A 16,282-nucleotide genomic window follows, 5' to 3' on the forward strand; every position below is an offset into this window, starting at 1 on the left:
AAGCACAGCTAACCTGGGAGTGGAATGTATCGCTAAAGTCAGCTAGCGCAATTTGCTTTAAAAGTCACATTTGGGAACATACATGACTGTTTAGATATCCAATGACATTTCTCTTGGCATTACTCTTCAGATATAGCTCTTTACTTCTGTTGTGCAGCTGAAGAAGTTGGGTTAAGAAACATGCAATGTTTGACAAGCATCTGAATGTCTGGAAAAATAATATTCTATCTTTTGAGTTCCAAAGAAGTCATATTTGACTTGAAATTTTCACTGTTTCTCTCTCCACAGATGCTACCATTTTCTGTTATTTGTTATTTTGCACAGAACCACTTTTCCAAATTGTCAGAAATGGTGCTCAAACTCAGTAACCACTGAGTATTGCATAAGATTCCCACTGCCAAATCAGGTGTGTTGAAAGATAATCTGTAGACCTACCTAAAGTATGTCAATGAGTAATTGTACTGATTGCCCAGAAATTTTTGATTGTTTGAACCAACTGTACTGAAGTCAGATACACCAATTAATAAAATGTTAACAACTGTTTGTGACCACCTCTGAATAAAGTAAAAGGAACTTAAAGAATTAAGTCATGTACAGTTCTGGTCGCCACATTACAGAAAGGACGTAATTGCTCTGGAGTACAAGGGAAATTTACAAGAATGTTGCCAGGGCTTGAAAATTGCAACTATGAGTAAAGATTGGATAGGCCAGGGTTGTTTTCCTTAGAACTGAGGAGGCTGAGGGGTGATCTGATTGACCTGCAAGGCTACAGACCGGATGTTGGAAGGTAGGATTAGAATGGTCAGCTAGTTTTTTTTTCCTTTTTCAGCCTGCGCAGACACAATAGACTGAATGGCCTTTTTCTGTGGCGTAACTGTCCTATGGTTCAGTCTGTGCACATTTTCAAGTTTGTTCTCTGCGGTTTGACTCAGTAGCAAACAGACACTTAGGGGAGAATTTTCCCCATGTCGGGCGGGGAGGTTGGGAGCGGGCACGGACCCGATCACCGCCTGCTATCGGGTCTGCGCCATTTTACGCGGGCAGGCCAATTAAGGCCTGCCCAGCATAGTTCACAACTCCCATGCATAGCAGGAGTGGGCGGGCACTCTGAGTACAGTAACGTCATTGAATCCCTCACAGCATGGATCCCTCGCTGGGTGTGACAGCAGAGATTATGCATGCCCAGTTCACCCTGAGGGTTGAGCAAGGATGTGTTCTGCATCTGCAGCATGTGTGACACTGACACCCAGAGTATAGAATGGGGTTGAAAGTCAAGGGTCTGCACCTAGGCAGAGTGCCGGAACTGCAAAGCAGGTCAAAGTCAGGGTGCTAAAATGCTGGGAGGGGCGCTTCCAGTTAATGGGGCACCAATCCATTTAATGGTGTTTTGCGCTCCACATGCTTGTGCCTCCTTGCTTAGCAAAGTGACACCTTGTGGTGCCACATGTGAAGGAGGCAGCATTTGGGCAGTGGTGGGGGGGGTGGGGGGGTGTGTCAGCCCTGGCTTGTTTGGGTGAGTGTGCGGCAGCTGCGGGGTGACGAAGAACTGGAGTCCTGCAATGTCCCACTCTGGCTGGGTTGGCAGAGATGCGATGGGAATTCAGGTGCAGGCTGGACTAATCAACAACCTTTCCCAGGCTAAAGGAAGGCTTCCTGAAAGCTGCAGGCCCCAGACATGATCTCTACTGTAGAGTCCTGACCAAGACTTTTATTCCTTTCCTAGCAGCTGGTATGAGTTTTGAAGTCTTGGTGCTCACTCAGGCAAGTATAAGTTACTTTTACACTTAAATACCTCAAACATCACATTCGCGATCCCACTCACCCCTCTTATCCTCTTACATCGGGACGCTCGCCTGACATCACCGCGCATCATTTTACACGCAGACGGGTCCCCGCACGCTAACAGGAAAATTCCGGCCTTAGAGTCTAGCGTCTATTATAAAGGATCTGATAACAGGACACTTAGAAGATATCAACGGGATTAGACAAAGTCAACATGGATTTATGAAAGGAAGATAATGTTCGAGAAACCTGGAGTTCTTTGAGGACGTAACTAGCAGGAGAAAGGAGAACCAATGGATGTGGTGTATTTAGATTTTCAGAAAGCTTTTGATAAAGTCCCACATAAGAGGCTAGTGTGTAAAATTAAAACACATGGGATTGGGGGGTAATATATTGGCATGGATTGAGAATTGGTTGGCAGACAGAAAACAGAGTAGGAATAAATGGGCCTTTTTTGGAGAGGCAGGCGATGACTAGTGAGGTACCGCAGGGATCAGTGCCTAGGTCCCAGCTATTCACAATATATATCAATGATTTGAATGAGGGAAGCAAATGTAATTTCCAAGTTTGCTGATGGCACTAAACTGGTGGGAATATAAGCAGTGAGGAGGATGTTAAGAGGCTTCAAGGCAGTTTAGACAGGTTGAGTGAGTGGGCAAATACATGGCAGATGCAGTATAACGTGGATAAATGTGAAGTTATCCACACTGGTGGGAAAAACAGAATGGCAGAGTATTATTTAAACGGTGATGGATTAGGAAATGTTGATGTACAAAGGGACCTGGGTGACCTTGTACACCAATCACTGAAAGCAAGCATGCAGATGCAACAAACAGTTAAAGGCGGCAAATGGTATGTTAGCCTTCATTGCGAGAGGACTTGAGTACAAGAGTAAGGATGTCTTACTGCAGCTGTACAGGGTCTTGGTGAAACCACACCTGGAGTATTGTGTGCAATTTTTGTCTCCTTACCTAAGAAAGGATATACTTGCCATTAGGGGGAGTGCAGCAAAGGTTCACCAGACTGATTCCTGGGACGACAGGAGTGTCGTATGAGGAGAGATTGGGCCGACTAGGACTGCATTCACTGGAATTAAGAATGAGAGGAGATCTCATTGAAACATATAAAATTTTGATAGGGATGGACAGACTGGATGCAGGGATGATGTTTCCTCTGGCTAGGTGGTCAAGAACAAGGGGTCACAATCTCAGGATATAGGGTAGACCATCTAGGACTGAGGTGAGGAGAGACTTTTTCGCAGGTGGTGAACCTATGGAATTCTCTACTATAGAAGGCTGTAGAGGCCAAGTCACTGAATATATTTAAGAAGGAAATAGATATATTTCTAGACTCTAAAGGCAGCGAGGGGTATGGGGAGTGCACGAGAGCACAGCATGGAGATTGAGGATCAACCATGATCAGACTGAATGGCCAAATGATCTACTCCTGCTCCTATTTTTCTATGTTCCAAAAAAAGTTGAATGATAATGGGGTAAAAATTCTGCTTTGGTACCCCAGTATATACTGTGCAACTCTGACCCATTAAAAATTAATGGATGGAAACTCTTGGGCAGGCAGTGCACAAAAATTGTGATTTGTGCTTCCCCAGGAGCACAGAAGTTGAGTATCTAACCCCCAGTATATGAAAATGTACTAGAGTGTATATGTAATTTTGGGGTTAGCTATAACATTTCTTTTGAGCACAACTAATGACTGCAGGGTGAAGCAAAAGATGTATGGATATATTGCAAACATATCTGGCTTAAGTGCCCTTGTGCACATTCTAAGGTGTCGAAGAACAGGACAAAACTGTCCTGGGATTACCACTCGTCATGAGGTGTACCTACACCACATGGACTGCAGCGGTTCGAGAAGGCAGCTCACCACCACCTTCTCGAGGGCAACAAGGGCCAGGACACAGCAAAGCTTTGTGCTCCATTGCTTCAATGCATACACAGAACCCTGCTTCCCAGGGTAATGTTAGTGAACAACCGACACTCCTGTGGAGCTTTACCAAAAGTAAAAATATAAACACAAGCTACTGGACTCGAGGATTTCTTTTTTTTTTATTATTAACATGGCAACCAATCTCCCGACCTGGTCCTTATTAGAACAAAGAAAGAGTGAGAGTGAAGCTTGGTTTATGACCCACCAAAAATGTTAAGAATATTGTTGCTTTACACGATAAAGAATCACATTTTTCATTGAGCTTGTTGTGTTGATCATCACGCAAATCCTGGTCAATCCCCTTTTTCCTTCAGCTTCTTAAAGTGACGAGCACGCAAACCCTGGTTCATCTTCATGGACTGCTTAATGACCATAGAGACTGGAAGTAGGGATGTTGTGACCCAACCCTAAAGGATATTTATTAGAAATATTAACATGCATTTTAATCGCTGATATTTATTTTATGATAAGGTTTTTCCACTTTAAAGTCAAAAAGCTAAGCAGGGATTTCAAAGCTGCTGAAGAGTCATATTCAACGCAAAACATTAGCTCTGCTTTGCTCTCCACAGATGCTGCCAAGGCCTGCTGAGTATTTCTAGCACATTGATTTTATTTCAGATTTCTAACATCCTGCAGTATTTTGCTTTTATTTCAAAGTGTCTACTTGATTTTGTTTAGATATATATTCAGCGTGAAGCTTTATCCATTGTGAAAGTATGAACAAGGTTTCTACAATAGCGGTAAAATATGAAAAATTATGAACTCCAAATGATAACATATGGATCATGGCACAAATATATCAGGAGCACAGATATTAATGTCGGAACTAAACTTAAAGGCCAAGTTCCTCATGGAAGTTTGGCCTTGGGGAGAGAAGCTTAATAGACAATTACAATTAGGCAATTTTATAGGCAAGTTAAAGTACTTTGTGAGGTGTCAGCTGTGGCTCGGTTCATAGCACCCTCGCCTTTGAATCAGAGGGTTGTGGGTTCACGTCCCACTCCCGGAAACTAAGAACTGTGATTGTACTCGAAAGAGTTGCAATCTGTGACTGTTGATAACTCAAAAGAGTTTAAAGTACTTTGTGTAATTTTATCACATTTTTAGCAATGCTATAAATTGTTTTTTGTACAGTTGGCAGTCTGTGAAAAAGCTGCTTTGTTAACTGAAAGCAGGTTCTTGGTCAACGAAAAATGCAGTGGTTGGGCATCAGCAGAGGACTGTGTGTGTGTGTGTGTGTGTGAATGAGGGGACACATAGCAGCAAACTGAGGCAGCACTTGGGTTTGGGGGAAGGTTTGGCTGCAGGCAGCACAGAAATCCAATGGTGGGAGCATATAACAACAGCTAATTGAAAAAAAATAGCCCTGAAGTCAATGGCAATGTGAAGAACAGCACCACTATACCATCAGGAAGGTTGGTAAATTGTTTAAACATTAAATGGAAAATTACAACCTATTATAAAGCAAGTGTAGAACAGGAAATTTAAGTAAATGTTTAGTCCATTAGTTGATTTTGGGAAAGGGTATGGATTCATGGGTGCCTTGCAACACAGGTCAAGTGATGTGGACTCTAGAAGCAATTTGGCAAATGTTCACTGGGAACCTTTTGTTTTAGCATCACAATGGTTTGCAAGTAGAGTTTAGCTGACTAGGAATATTCCTGGAGTGTGGAAGTACTAAGGAGGTCCAACGTGTGGTAACATTGAAGTGGTGTCCTGCTTTAACAGCAATGAGGAGGGGTTCTTGATGCCTGGATTACTCAAAGAGAGCAGGATGATCTGGAGTTTGGAAGTACTGTGGGGGCTAACAAGCTATGCAGGGCTAAGTAGTGGGATCCCAGGATCTGCCAGCAGTAGTGAGGGTAGGCTGGGCTGTGGCTGTATTCTAGTGTACTTATAATGTATTTGCCAGCTATAAAGAGTACATGTGCTTTAAAAAAATGCAGAATGTTTGGTCTCCACTCAATACAAAGAAACAGTTACAAAGCTCAATCAGTTTGGACAAGGAGTCCAAATGGGGTCAGACGCAAGAATGATGATGGTGCCAACAGGCAGGGGAGGCAATATCAATAACAGGATAGTGATGGAAATAGCATGAGAATCAACAATAACTCAGACAAAGGTGGATTAAGGAAAGCTAACACGGATTTGTTAAGGGCAAAATGTGTTTAACTAACTTGATTGTGTTTTTAGATGAGGTAACAGAGGGGGTTGATGCGGGCAATGCAGTTGATGTGGTGCACATGGACTTCCAAAAGGCAACAGGCTTGTCAGCAAACTTAAAGCCCATGGAATAAAAGGGACAGTGGCAGCATATATAGAAAGTTGACTGAGCAACAAATGAGTGTGTAGTGGTGAATGGTTGCTTTTCAGACTGGAGGAAAGTACATAGTGGAGTTCCCCAGGGGTCGATACTACAATTACTGCCTTACTTTATCTATATATGAATGATTTAGACTCAGTGTATAGGTACTATTTCAAAATTTGCAGATAACACAAAACTTGGAAGTCTTGTGAACTGTGAGGAGGATAGTGATAGACTTCAAGAGGACATAGACAGGCTGGTGGATTGGATAGACATGTAGCAGATGAAATTTAATGCAGAGAAGTATGAAGTGATACATTTTGGTAGGAAGAACAAGGAGAGACAATATAAAACAAAGGGTACAATTCTAAAGGAGGTACAGGAACAGGAAAGTCTGTGCACAAATTATTGAAGGTAGGAGGACAGATTGAGAAAGTGTTTAAAATGCATTCAGGATTCTGGGCTTCATATACAGAGGCATTGATGACAAAAGCAAGGAAGTTATGGTGAACCTTTATAAGACACTGGTTCAGCCTCAACTGGAGTATTGTGTCCAATTCTAGAACTGCACTTAGGAAGGATGTGAAGGCTTTCGAGAGGGTGCAAAAAAGATTCACAAGAATGATTCCAGGGATGAGAGACTTCAGTTATGTGGATAGATTGGTGAAGCTGGGGTTTTTCTCCTTAGCAAAGACCGAGACCAGATTTGAGTGTTCAAATTCATGAGGGGTCTGGACAGAGTAGTTAGAGAGAAATTGTTCCCATTGGTGGAAGGGTCAAGGACCAGAGGACACAGATTTAAATGATTGGCAAAAGAACCAAAGGTAACATGAGGATAAATTTCTTATGCAACAAGCCATGATACAAAGGTGGGTAGGAAAGCAAGTTGTGAGGAGGATACAAAAAGTCTGCAAAGGAATATAGATAGGTTAAGTGAGTAGGCAAAAAATTGGCAGATGGACTATAATGTGGAAAATGTCAGATTGTCCACTTTGGCAAGAAGAATAGAAAAGCAGCATCTTATTTAATGAGAGAGACTGCAGAATAGTGCTGTACAGAGGGTTGTATGTCCTTGAACATGAATCACAGTAAGTTAGTATGGGGACACAGCAAGTAATTAGGAAGGCAAATGGAATGAACATTGGCCTTATTACAAGGGGGGTGGAGTATAAAAGTAGGGAAGTTTTGCCACAAGTCACAGGGCATTTGTGAGACTGCACCTGGAGTAGTGTACAGTTTTGGTCTCCTTATTTGAGGGATACACTTGAATTGGAACCAGTTCAGAGAATGTTAATGAGGCTGATTACTGAGATAGAGGGTTGTCTTACAGGGAAAGGTTGATGGAGTTTAGAAGAATGAGAGGTGATCTTATTGAAACACGAAATTCTGAGGGGGCTCGACAGGATAGATGCTGGGAGGATGTTTCGTCTCATGGGGGCATCGAGAACTAGGGATTACAGTTTAAAACTAAGGGAACTCTCATTGAAGATGGAAATGAGGAGGAATTTCTTCTCTCAGAGGGTCATTAGTCTTTGGAATTCTCTTTTTTTATTCATTCATGGGATTTGGGCTTTGCTGGCTGGACCAACATTTACTGTCCATCCCAAGCAGCCCGAGAAGGTGGTGGTGAGCTGCCTTCTTGAACCGTTGCAGTCCATGTGGTGTGGGTACACCCACAGTGCTGTTAGGAAGGGAGTTCCAGGATTTTGATGCAACGACGGTGAAGGAACGGCGATATATTTTCAAGTCAGGATGTTGAGTGACTTGGAGGGGAACTCCAGGTGGTGGTGTTCCCATCTATCTGCTGTCCTTGTCCTTCTAGATGGTAGTGGTCATGAGCTTGGAACGTGCTGTTGAAGGAGCCTTGGTGAATTCCTGCAGTGCATCTTGTAGATGGTACACACTGCAGCTACTGTGGGTCGGTAGTGGAGGGAGTGAATGTTTGTGGATGGGTTGCCAATCAAGCTGGCTGCTTTGTCCTGGATGGTGTCAAGCTTCTTGAGTGTTGTGGGAGCCGCATTCATCCAGGCAAGTGGGGAGTATTCCATCACAATCCTGACTTGTGCCTTGTAGATGGCGGATAGGCTTTGGGGAGTCAGGAGGTGGGTTACTCGTCGCACTATTCCTAGCTTCTGACCTGCTTTTGTACCCATAGTATTTATATGGATAGTCCAGTTCAGTTTCTGGTCAATAGTAACCCACAGCATGTTGATAGTGGGGGATTCAGCGATGGTAATGCCATTGAGCATCATGGGGCGATGGTTGGATTCTTTCTTGTTGAAGATGGTCATTGCCTTACACTTTTGTGGTGTGAATATTACTTGCCACTTGTCAGCCCAAGCCTGGATATTGTCCAGGTCTTGCTGCATTTGGACATGGACAGCTTCAGTATCTGAGGAGGCACGAATGGCGCTGAACATTGTGCAATCATCAGCCAACATCCCCGCTTCTGACCTTAGATTGGAAGGAAGGTCATTGATGAAGCAGCTGAAGATGGTTGAGCCGAGGACACTACCCTGAGGAACTCCTGGAGTGATGTTCTGGAGCGGTGATGACTGACCTCCAACGACCACAACCATCTTTTGTGCTAGGTATGACTCCAACCAGCAAAGAGTTTTCCCTCTGATTCCCATTGACTCCAGTTTTGCTAGGGCTCCTTGATGCCATACTCTGTCAAATGCTGCCTTGATGTCAAGGGCAGTCACTCTCGCTTCACCTCAGGTGTTCAGCTCTTTAGTCCATGTTTGAACCAAGGCTGTAATGAGGTCAGGAGCTGAGTGACCCTGTTGGAACCCAAACTGGGTGTCAGTGAGCAGGTTATTGCTAAGCAAGTGCCGCTTGATAGCACTGGTGATGACCCCTTCCATTACTTTACTGATGATGGAGAGTAGACTGATGGGGTGGTAATTGGCCGGGTTAGATTTGTCCTGCTTTTTGTGTACAGGACATACCTGGGCAATTTTCCACATGTCCGGGTAGATGCCAGTGTTGTAGCTGTACTGGAACAGCTTGGCTAGGGACGTGACAAGTTCTAGAGCACAAGTCTTCAGTACTATTGCTAGAATATTGTCAGGGCCCATAGCCTTTGCAGTATCCAGTGCCTTCAGCCGTTTTTTGATATCACGTGGAGCGAATCGAATTGGCTGAAGACTGGCATCTATGATGCTGGGGACCTTCGGAGGAGGCCGAGTTGGATCATCCACTGGGCACTTCTGGCTGAAGATTGTAGCAAATGCTTCGGCCTTTTCTTTTACACTGATGTGCTGGGCTCCTCCATCATTGCGGATGGGAACATTTGTGGAGCCTCCTCTTCCACTGAGTTGTTTAATTGTCCACCACCATTCATGACTGGATGTGGCAGGACTGCAGAGCTTAGATCTGATCCGTTGGTCATGGGATCACTTAGCTCTGTCTATCACTTGCTGATTATGCTGTTTGGCACACAAGTAGTCCTGTGTTATAGCTTCACCAGGCTGACGCTTCATTTTTAGATATGCCTGGTGCTGCTCCTGGCATGCCTTCCTGCACTCTTCACTGAACCAGGGTTGATCCCCTGGCTTGATGGTAATGGTAGAGTGGGGGATATACCAGGCCATGAGGTTACAGATATGTTTGAGTACAATTCTGCTGCTGCTGATGGCCCACAGCACCTCATGGATACCCAGTGTTGAATTGATAGATCTGTTCGAAATCTGTCCCATTTAACATGGTTGTAGTGCCACACAACATGATGGAGGGTATCCTCAATGTGAAGGTGGGACTTCGTCTCTATAACTACTGTGCGGTGGTCACTCCTACCAGTACTGTCATAGACAGATGAATCTGTGGCAGGCAGGTTGGTGAGGATGAGGTCAAGTAGGTTTTTCTCTCTTGCTGGTTCCCTCACCACCTGCCGCAGACCCAGTCCAGCAGCTATGTCCTTTAGGACTCAGCCAGCTTGGTCAGTAGTGGTGCTACTAAGACACTCTTGGTGGTGGGCATTTAAGTCTGCCACCCAAAATACATTCTGCGCCCTTGCCAAGCTCAGTCCTACCTCCAAGTGGTGTTCAACATGGAGGAGCACTGATTCATCAGCTGAGGGTGGTACGTGGTAATCAGTAGGCTTCCTTGTCCATGTTTGACCTGATGCCATGAGATTTCCTGGGGTCCAGAGTCGATGTTGAGGACTCCCAGGGCAACTCCCTCCTGACTGTACACCACTGTGCCACCAATGGGTCTGTCCTGCCGGTGGGACAGGACATACCCAGGGATGGTGATGGTGGTGTCTGGGACATTATCTCTAAGGTATGATTCCGTGAGGATGGGGATGACTATGCCAGGCTGTTGCTTGACTAGTCTATGCTATAGCTCTCCCAATTTTGGCACTTGCAGGGTCGACAGGGCTAAGATTTCCGTTGTCTTTCCAGTGCCTAGGTCGATGCCAGGTGGTCCGTCTGGTTTCATTATTTTTTTTGTGACTTTGAGTGGCTTGCTAGGCCATTTCAGAGTCAACCACATTGCTGTGGAGTCATGTGTAGGCCAACAGATTTCCTTCCCTAAAGGACATTCCAGATGGGTTTTTACAACAACCGACAATGGTCTCATGGTCATCATTTGATTCCATATTTTTACTGAATTCAAATTGCACCATCTGCCATGGTGACATTCAAACCTGGGTCCCCAGAGCATTACCCCTGGGTCTCTGGACCACTAGTCCAGCGACAATACCACTACGCCACAGCCTCCACAGACGGCTGTGCAGCTGGGTCATTAAATATATTCAGTGAGTTAGACAGATTTTTGATCAGCAAGGGAGTTAAGGGTTATGGGGGACAGGCAGGAAAAGTGGAGTTAAGGCCACAATCAGGTCAGCCATAATCTTATCAAATGGCGGCGCAACCTCATGGGACCAAATGGTCTACTCCTGCTCTAATTTCTTATGATCCAATGTTTTCATGTAATTTCACTGCATCTGATTTCAAAACAGTTTAAACAATTTTTTGCTAAATGCAGTATCCCGCATTAAGGTTTAAAATAGGTACCAGAAACAGAAATAAGTTTATCCTTGGTCTGAACTGATTTAGCAGAACTCAGTTGCAGTGACAGAGGGGAAATGCAGAGGGCTTCAGAATCCTGAGTTTGGATTGTTGAGGAAGGATATGTGTGTGTGTGTGTGTGTGTGGTGGGGGTGCGGAGGCACAGTGAACTGTAGAGTTTTTGCCAATGATCATTATTTAGCGACTACTGTTAAAAAGTGTATTTGTAACATTAGGATTAGATGGGGTTGTGAGGCTCCCCCAGTATCGAACAGCTTGCCAACAGTCACTTGGTTCACACTGAGTGCAAGTTATGCAAGAGGCTGCCAGTGCCGATGCAACCACATCCTAAACGAGTGAGCTCTCTTTTTATGAGTGAAACTGAAGAGGTGCTCTAAAATCAACTGAAATTAAATAACTGATGAGAAAAAACTTGAATTCTTACCATTATGGCATGTGGCAGATAGCCATTTGTTTGCACCTGAAGACCAACTGTGTTTAAAGCAGCTTTCACATAGGTCTCTGGACTTGGTTTGTCCAGAGTTGGCTTTCGGATCTTACTCATCTTCGTAGCCACAAAGAATGGCAGCACACTCTGTGACAAAAGCAAGCATAAAGAATAAAAAACAGTAATATTACTGCTGAGAAACAGATTACTTGTTAATGAACACAACTTTCTCACATTTTTGTATTTTGTTGCTATTTTATGACTTTGATTTTAAATTGTGCGCAAAACCCAAATCTAAAAGATAACAACTTTTGTGGGCCTCACAACAGTAGTAAGTTATTTCAAATTCTAATGAAGGCAAGACACCAGGGTATTTGATATTTGAGACCGTGCATCAAGAAGTTTATTTAAATTAGAATTGGCTCAATTTGAATAGATATTGCAATTTAAGGCATGTCAATTTGAGGACTGGTCTATTTCAAAACCATTTAGTTTAATAACTGTATAGCACTACCTAAGACTGCACGGAAAAGTTGCCAGGGAAGGAAAATTTAAATATTAACCACTAGATGGCACAAAGAGGGCACAATGTGAGTATCCAGGCTGAAAGCACAACTGGCTCTTCATAAATTATAAACAAACAAGCTAATTTTAAAATTTTACATCCAAAATTATCTGTTTAATCCCATACTCCACACACACACACAGTTCTTTACTTCAGCAAATATTACTCTTGTAACCGAGTGACCAGCATATCGCATTATATGTAAGTATTTGTCCAATTTTCTCTTGCTCTGCCAATTTATAATTTAGTTGAAGCTCGGGAAGGAGTTATGGATCCCAAGTTAATTGATGATAAATTGATTTGCATTGTATATTAGCATTTTGAATAAATAAATAATTACGAAGAAAACTAGTACAAAACTTAAGCATTCAATAGACACTTGTAATCACGACAGGTCAGAAATTGGTCGTGGGAATTTTTTTAATACACAAGAAGCATTAGAGAAATTTAACACATTTCGCCCACTTCAATGTGCCTACTGAAAACAATTCACATTAAACCTCGTCTGGAATGTGGCCTTCAACTCTGTAAATGGACAATAGAAACAGCTTCTGAAGATTCTTTGGAGACACACTCCTTTTGTTCCTGAAGAAGTGAACTCGAGCAAAGGTGCACGAATGCATCTCAGTCCAGCAATCAAAAGCCACCCATGTGTCATTGGAGTTTTGAGTTTTTTTTTAATTTACATTTTCAAGAATTGAATGGTATTGGTCAGTCTACATTTATTGCAGGAGTCATACATAGGCTGGACCAGGTCTGGGTGTCAGGTTCCTTTGCTTGAATGACATTAGCAAACCAGTTGAGCTTTTATGATAACAGGGGGAAGTGGTGGCATAGTGGTATTGTGACTGGATTGATAATCCGGAGACCAGGGTTTGAATCCCACCATAGCAGATGGTGAATATTGAACTCAATAGAAAATCAATGAAACCAGTGCCAATTGTCATAAAAACCCATCTGATTCAATAATACCCTTTAGGGAGTCCTTACCTTACCAACATATGACTCCAGACCCACATCGATGTGGTTGACTCTTAAATGCCCTCTAAAACAAGGGTAATTAGGGTTGGGCAACAATTTTTTTTTTAAATCTGGCAAGTTCCATCACACAAAGTACCAGATTAACCAACTCCAAATTTTGCAACTCGCAACATGATGATCTGAACTCATGACATCTAGTTATGACATCCCATAACCCCTACTATTCCTTGAGATTTCAAATAAATCAGTATATATAATGAGAGGATGTCCTTTATGGTGAGTGGGAAAAAGGGGTGGATTGCCAGTTGCTTGATCAGGCAGACAATTTGGCTGTTGATGCTGAGTAATTGGTTTTTTGAGTGTCTGAAGGTGGTTAGACAAAACCTGCCATATAAACTTTACATTGTGGACACTGATCCAGATGTAGTTTTACTAAAGAGTTAATGAAGTACTGCATAACGTCTTTTGATACCTTTGCATATGAGGAGGGACAAGTTAAATAGACTGTGATTAATCTTCACTTTTAATACACCTGATTTGTTATTTCTAACCTAAATCTCACTACTAAATAGAGTGTTTATTCTTGTACTATCTCAAGAGGGTGGAGAACAGACAAGGATGGATGTCAATTCAGAAAACTACTACTGTAATAAGAATTTTAAAAAATAGTATTCTAATTGGCCAGATACCATAGTTTATGAAAAAATATTTTGTGCTCAATGTAGGAACGTAAGTACTAGGGAACAGGATGTTTTCTATTTTGGGTATCCAGTGTCAGCATCAAGCACTGAGGTCAAGTAGCTCAGTAAGGTGCTGAATAAATCTCCCTTTAATCTGCCACAATAATGTGGCTCAGCCACAACTTCAAAAGCATTCCAAAATGCATCACTGATATTTTTCCATTTCTCATACCACCTACTATTAGCCTCTCCGAATGAGATTAAATACTAGTTGACTTTTAAACTTAGGTGACTGTTTGTTAGGTGATTAAAACATATGACTGGGTTTTAAACAATCAGCATGTTAAAAGCAACAGTGCAATAATCCCATTACTAACCGGATGATTGGGTGGAGTCAAATAAGTCCCAGATAATGTCAAAAATATTTTGTCAGTTGGTTAACTTTGACTAATTTCAAGAAATTTTATTCCAGAATAACATTCTGCACTGCCAACAGTAAAGTACACAACCATAAGAATGCAAGATTGTGAAATGCAATTTTAAAAAGATATATAACAAGCATGTTACTTCATTGGTGGCTTCAGTAATAATAGAAGGGTTTTCTAAAATACACTTTGTATATTGCCTGCACAATTTCTTATGCAGCTATGAATTGACTGCTATGTGCTATACTTTAGCAACAACTATTCATTAACCATGCTGAAGATGTGCATAAAAGCAGGTAACATACTTCACCACTTTCGATAAAGCATTGCATTTGCAAGTTTTGCCACAAAATCAGATTGAGGTTGAAGATAATTTCACTATAATCAGGGAAGTGCTAAAACATTCAGGAAAATTTACTTAACCTTAAGCACACAATACACCAATGCTTGTGAAAGAAAATATCACATCTTTAATTTATAATGTGTTATAATTTTTGTTTTTAATGATCAGCACTCTTTCTCACCAACATTCAACACTATCATTTTGCTTTCTCCCTCCAGCTTGCGTCACACTGCTAGCTATGCGAATATGATTTACTGTAGTTACCATGACAGCAGTGGTTCCTATAGTAACCATACAGTAACAAGGATACTTCTCCAAGCTCTACTTACCTGGACAATGATTCCCTTGTTCTTATACTCAACATGCAGTGCTTGTGAAAAGAAATCCACAAAAGTCTATTGGAAATAAAACAGAAATTAAGTTTGGAGAGCGAATAGAAAGGGGTCAGCAGATATCTATTCTAGCTTATACTGTAAGCATTCAATAGGTTACATTTTTGGAAGTTGTAATCCTGATGCGACTTGTGGCGCAGTGGTTAGCATTCCTGCTTCTGAACCAGAAGCTCCAGGATTGAGTCCCACCTCAAGACTTGATGGCCAAGGAAGGTGTGTTTATAATGTGGCCAAACAGGTTGAGTATCAACCTGCAAATCCTACAAACAAACACCAATGACAGATAGCAAGAGTGGGATAGATTCCTGGACAGCCATGTGACAGAAAGGAAGTTGGAGCCTCTACCATCACTATCCATAGCTCCAGGCTACAACATGCATGTAGAAGTGTATGTTGCCACAGCAACTCAGACTCCAAGTGAACTGTAATGCCACTACCAATCCTGATGCAGAACTTTGCATGCTAGGAGCTCAAATTAGGAATTCAGGCAGACAGCTGGTGGGTCCTGCGTGTTTTTCAGCCCTGGATGGAAATAAGTGTGGGGCACATGAATCCTTGCACCTGAATTGCTAGAATATGATCCTGGTAGGAAAAGCCTTGTGCCAGGACCCTGAATTCATGAAATCAACGTTAGAGTGTCAAAATAATACCCAAGTCAATTATCTTACTATTCATGTCCAATATAAATTAAAATATGTGTTTTCATTTTGTTTAGTACCAGATTCATTTGAACCAGGGCTCAGCAAATTTAGATGTTCTTTTTAGTGATGGGGAGGGACGGAGGAACAGTAGCAGTCCAGTGCATTGGAGGGTTTGCTTTACACACAACAGGATTTGGCAGTCTAAGTAGTTATGAAACTAAGTTTAATAAATCAGGTAATTTGTGGACTAGCATGAGAAAGAAAATAACCACAGACCCAGCCAATTTTGCAAGAACCCACTGGTTCAATCCTCTAGTCTGGATTCAAGTCCCACTCCACCAAAAAAATTTACACAGACCCTTCAGTGAGAGAATTCTGTACTGGTGGTGCTGCCTTTCAGATGAAAAGTTAAACTAAGGTCCCTTCTCCTTTCTTAGGTGAGCGTAAAAGATTCTAATGCACTATTTCAGAGAAGAGCAGTGGAATTATCCTTGGTGTCCTGGCCAATATTTATCCCTCAATCAATATTAAAAACAGATTATCTGGTCATTATCACATTGCTGTTTGCAGGAGTTTGTTCTGTACAAATTGGCTGCCACATTTCATACATTACACCAGTGACTACACTACAAAAGTACTTCATTGGCTGTAAAGCATTTTGAGATATCCAGTAGTTATGAGAGACACTATATATAATGCAAGTCTTTCTTTTTTTCCTTACTTTAGTCAGTGTTACAAACAATTCCAGTCATGCACTA

The 16,282-nt window shown here is 42.2% G+C and overlaps 1 protein-coding gene across 1 annotated transcript in view; it reads right to left on the reverse strand.

Annotated features, from left to right (window-relative positions):
• Nucleotides 1–3,948: 3,948 nt before the first annotated feature.
• Nucleotides 3,949–16,282, reverse strand: part of hsd17b12a (hydroxysteroid (17-beta) dehydrogenase 12a) — a 174,572-nt gene continuing 162,238 nt past the window's right edge. Inside the window, exons 9-11 of the mRNA XM_078549566.1 lie at nt 14,821–14,886; nt 11,495–11,644; nt 3,949–4,136 (exon numbers count right to left, since the gene is read on the reverse strand). Of these exons, the coding sequence (XP_078405692.1) occupies nt 4,023–4,136; nt 11,495–11,644; nt 14,821–14,886 (330 nt within the window). The 3' untranslated portion in view covers nt 3,949–4,022. The remainder of the gene's footprint in view (nt 4,137–11,494; nt 11,645–14,820; nt 14,887–16,282) is intronic.

This window comes from Cetorhinus maximus, chromosome 9 (assembly GCF_964194155.1).
Source record: "Cetorhinus maximus chromosome 9, sCetMax3.hap1.1, whole genome shotgun sequence".
Lineage (NCBI taxonomy): Eukaryota > Metazoa > Chordata > Chondrichthyes > Lamniformes > Cetorhinidae > Cetorhinus > Cetorhinus maximus.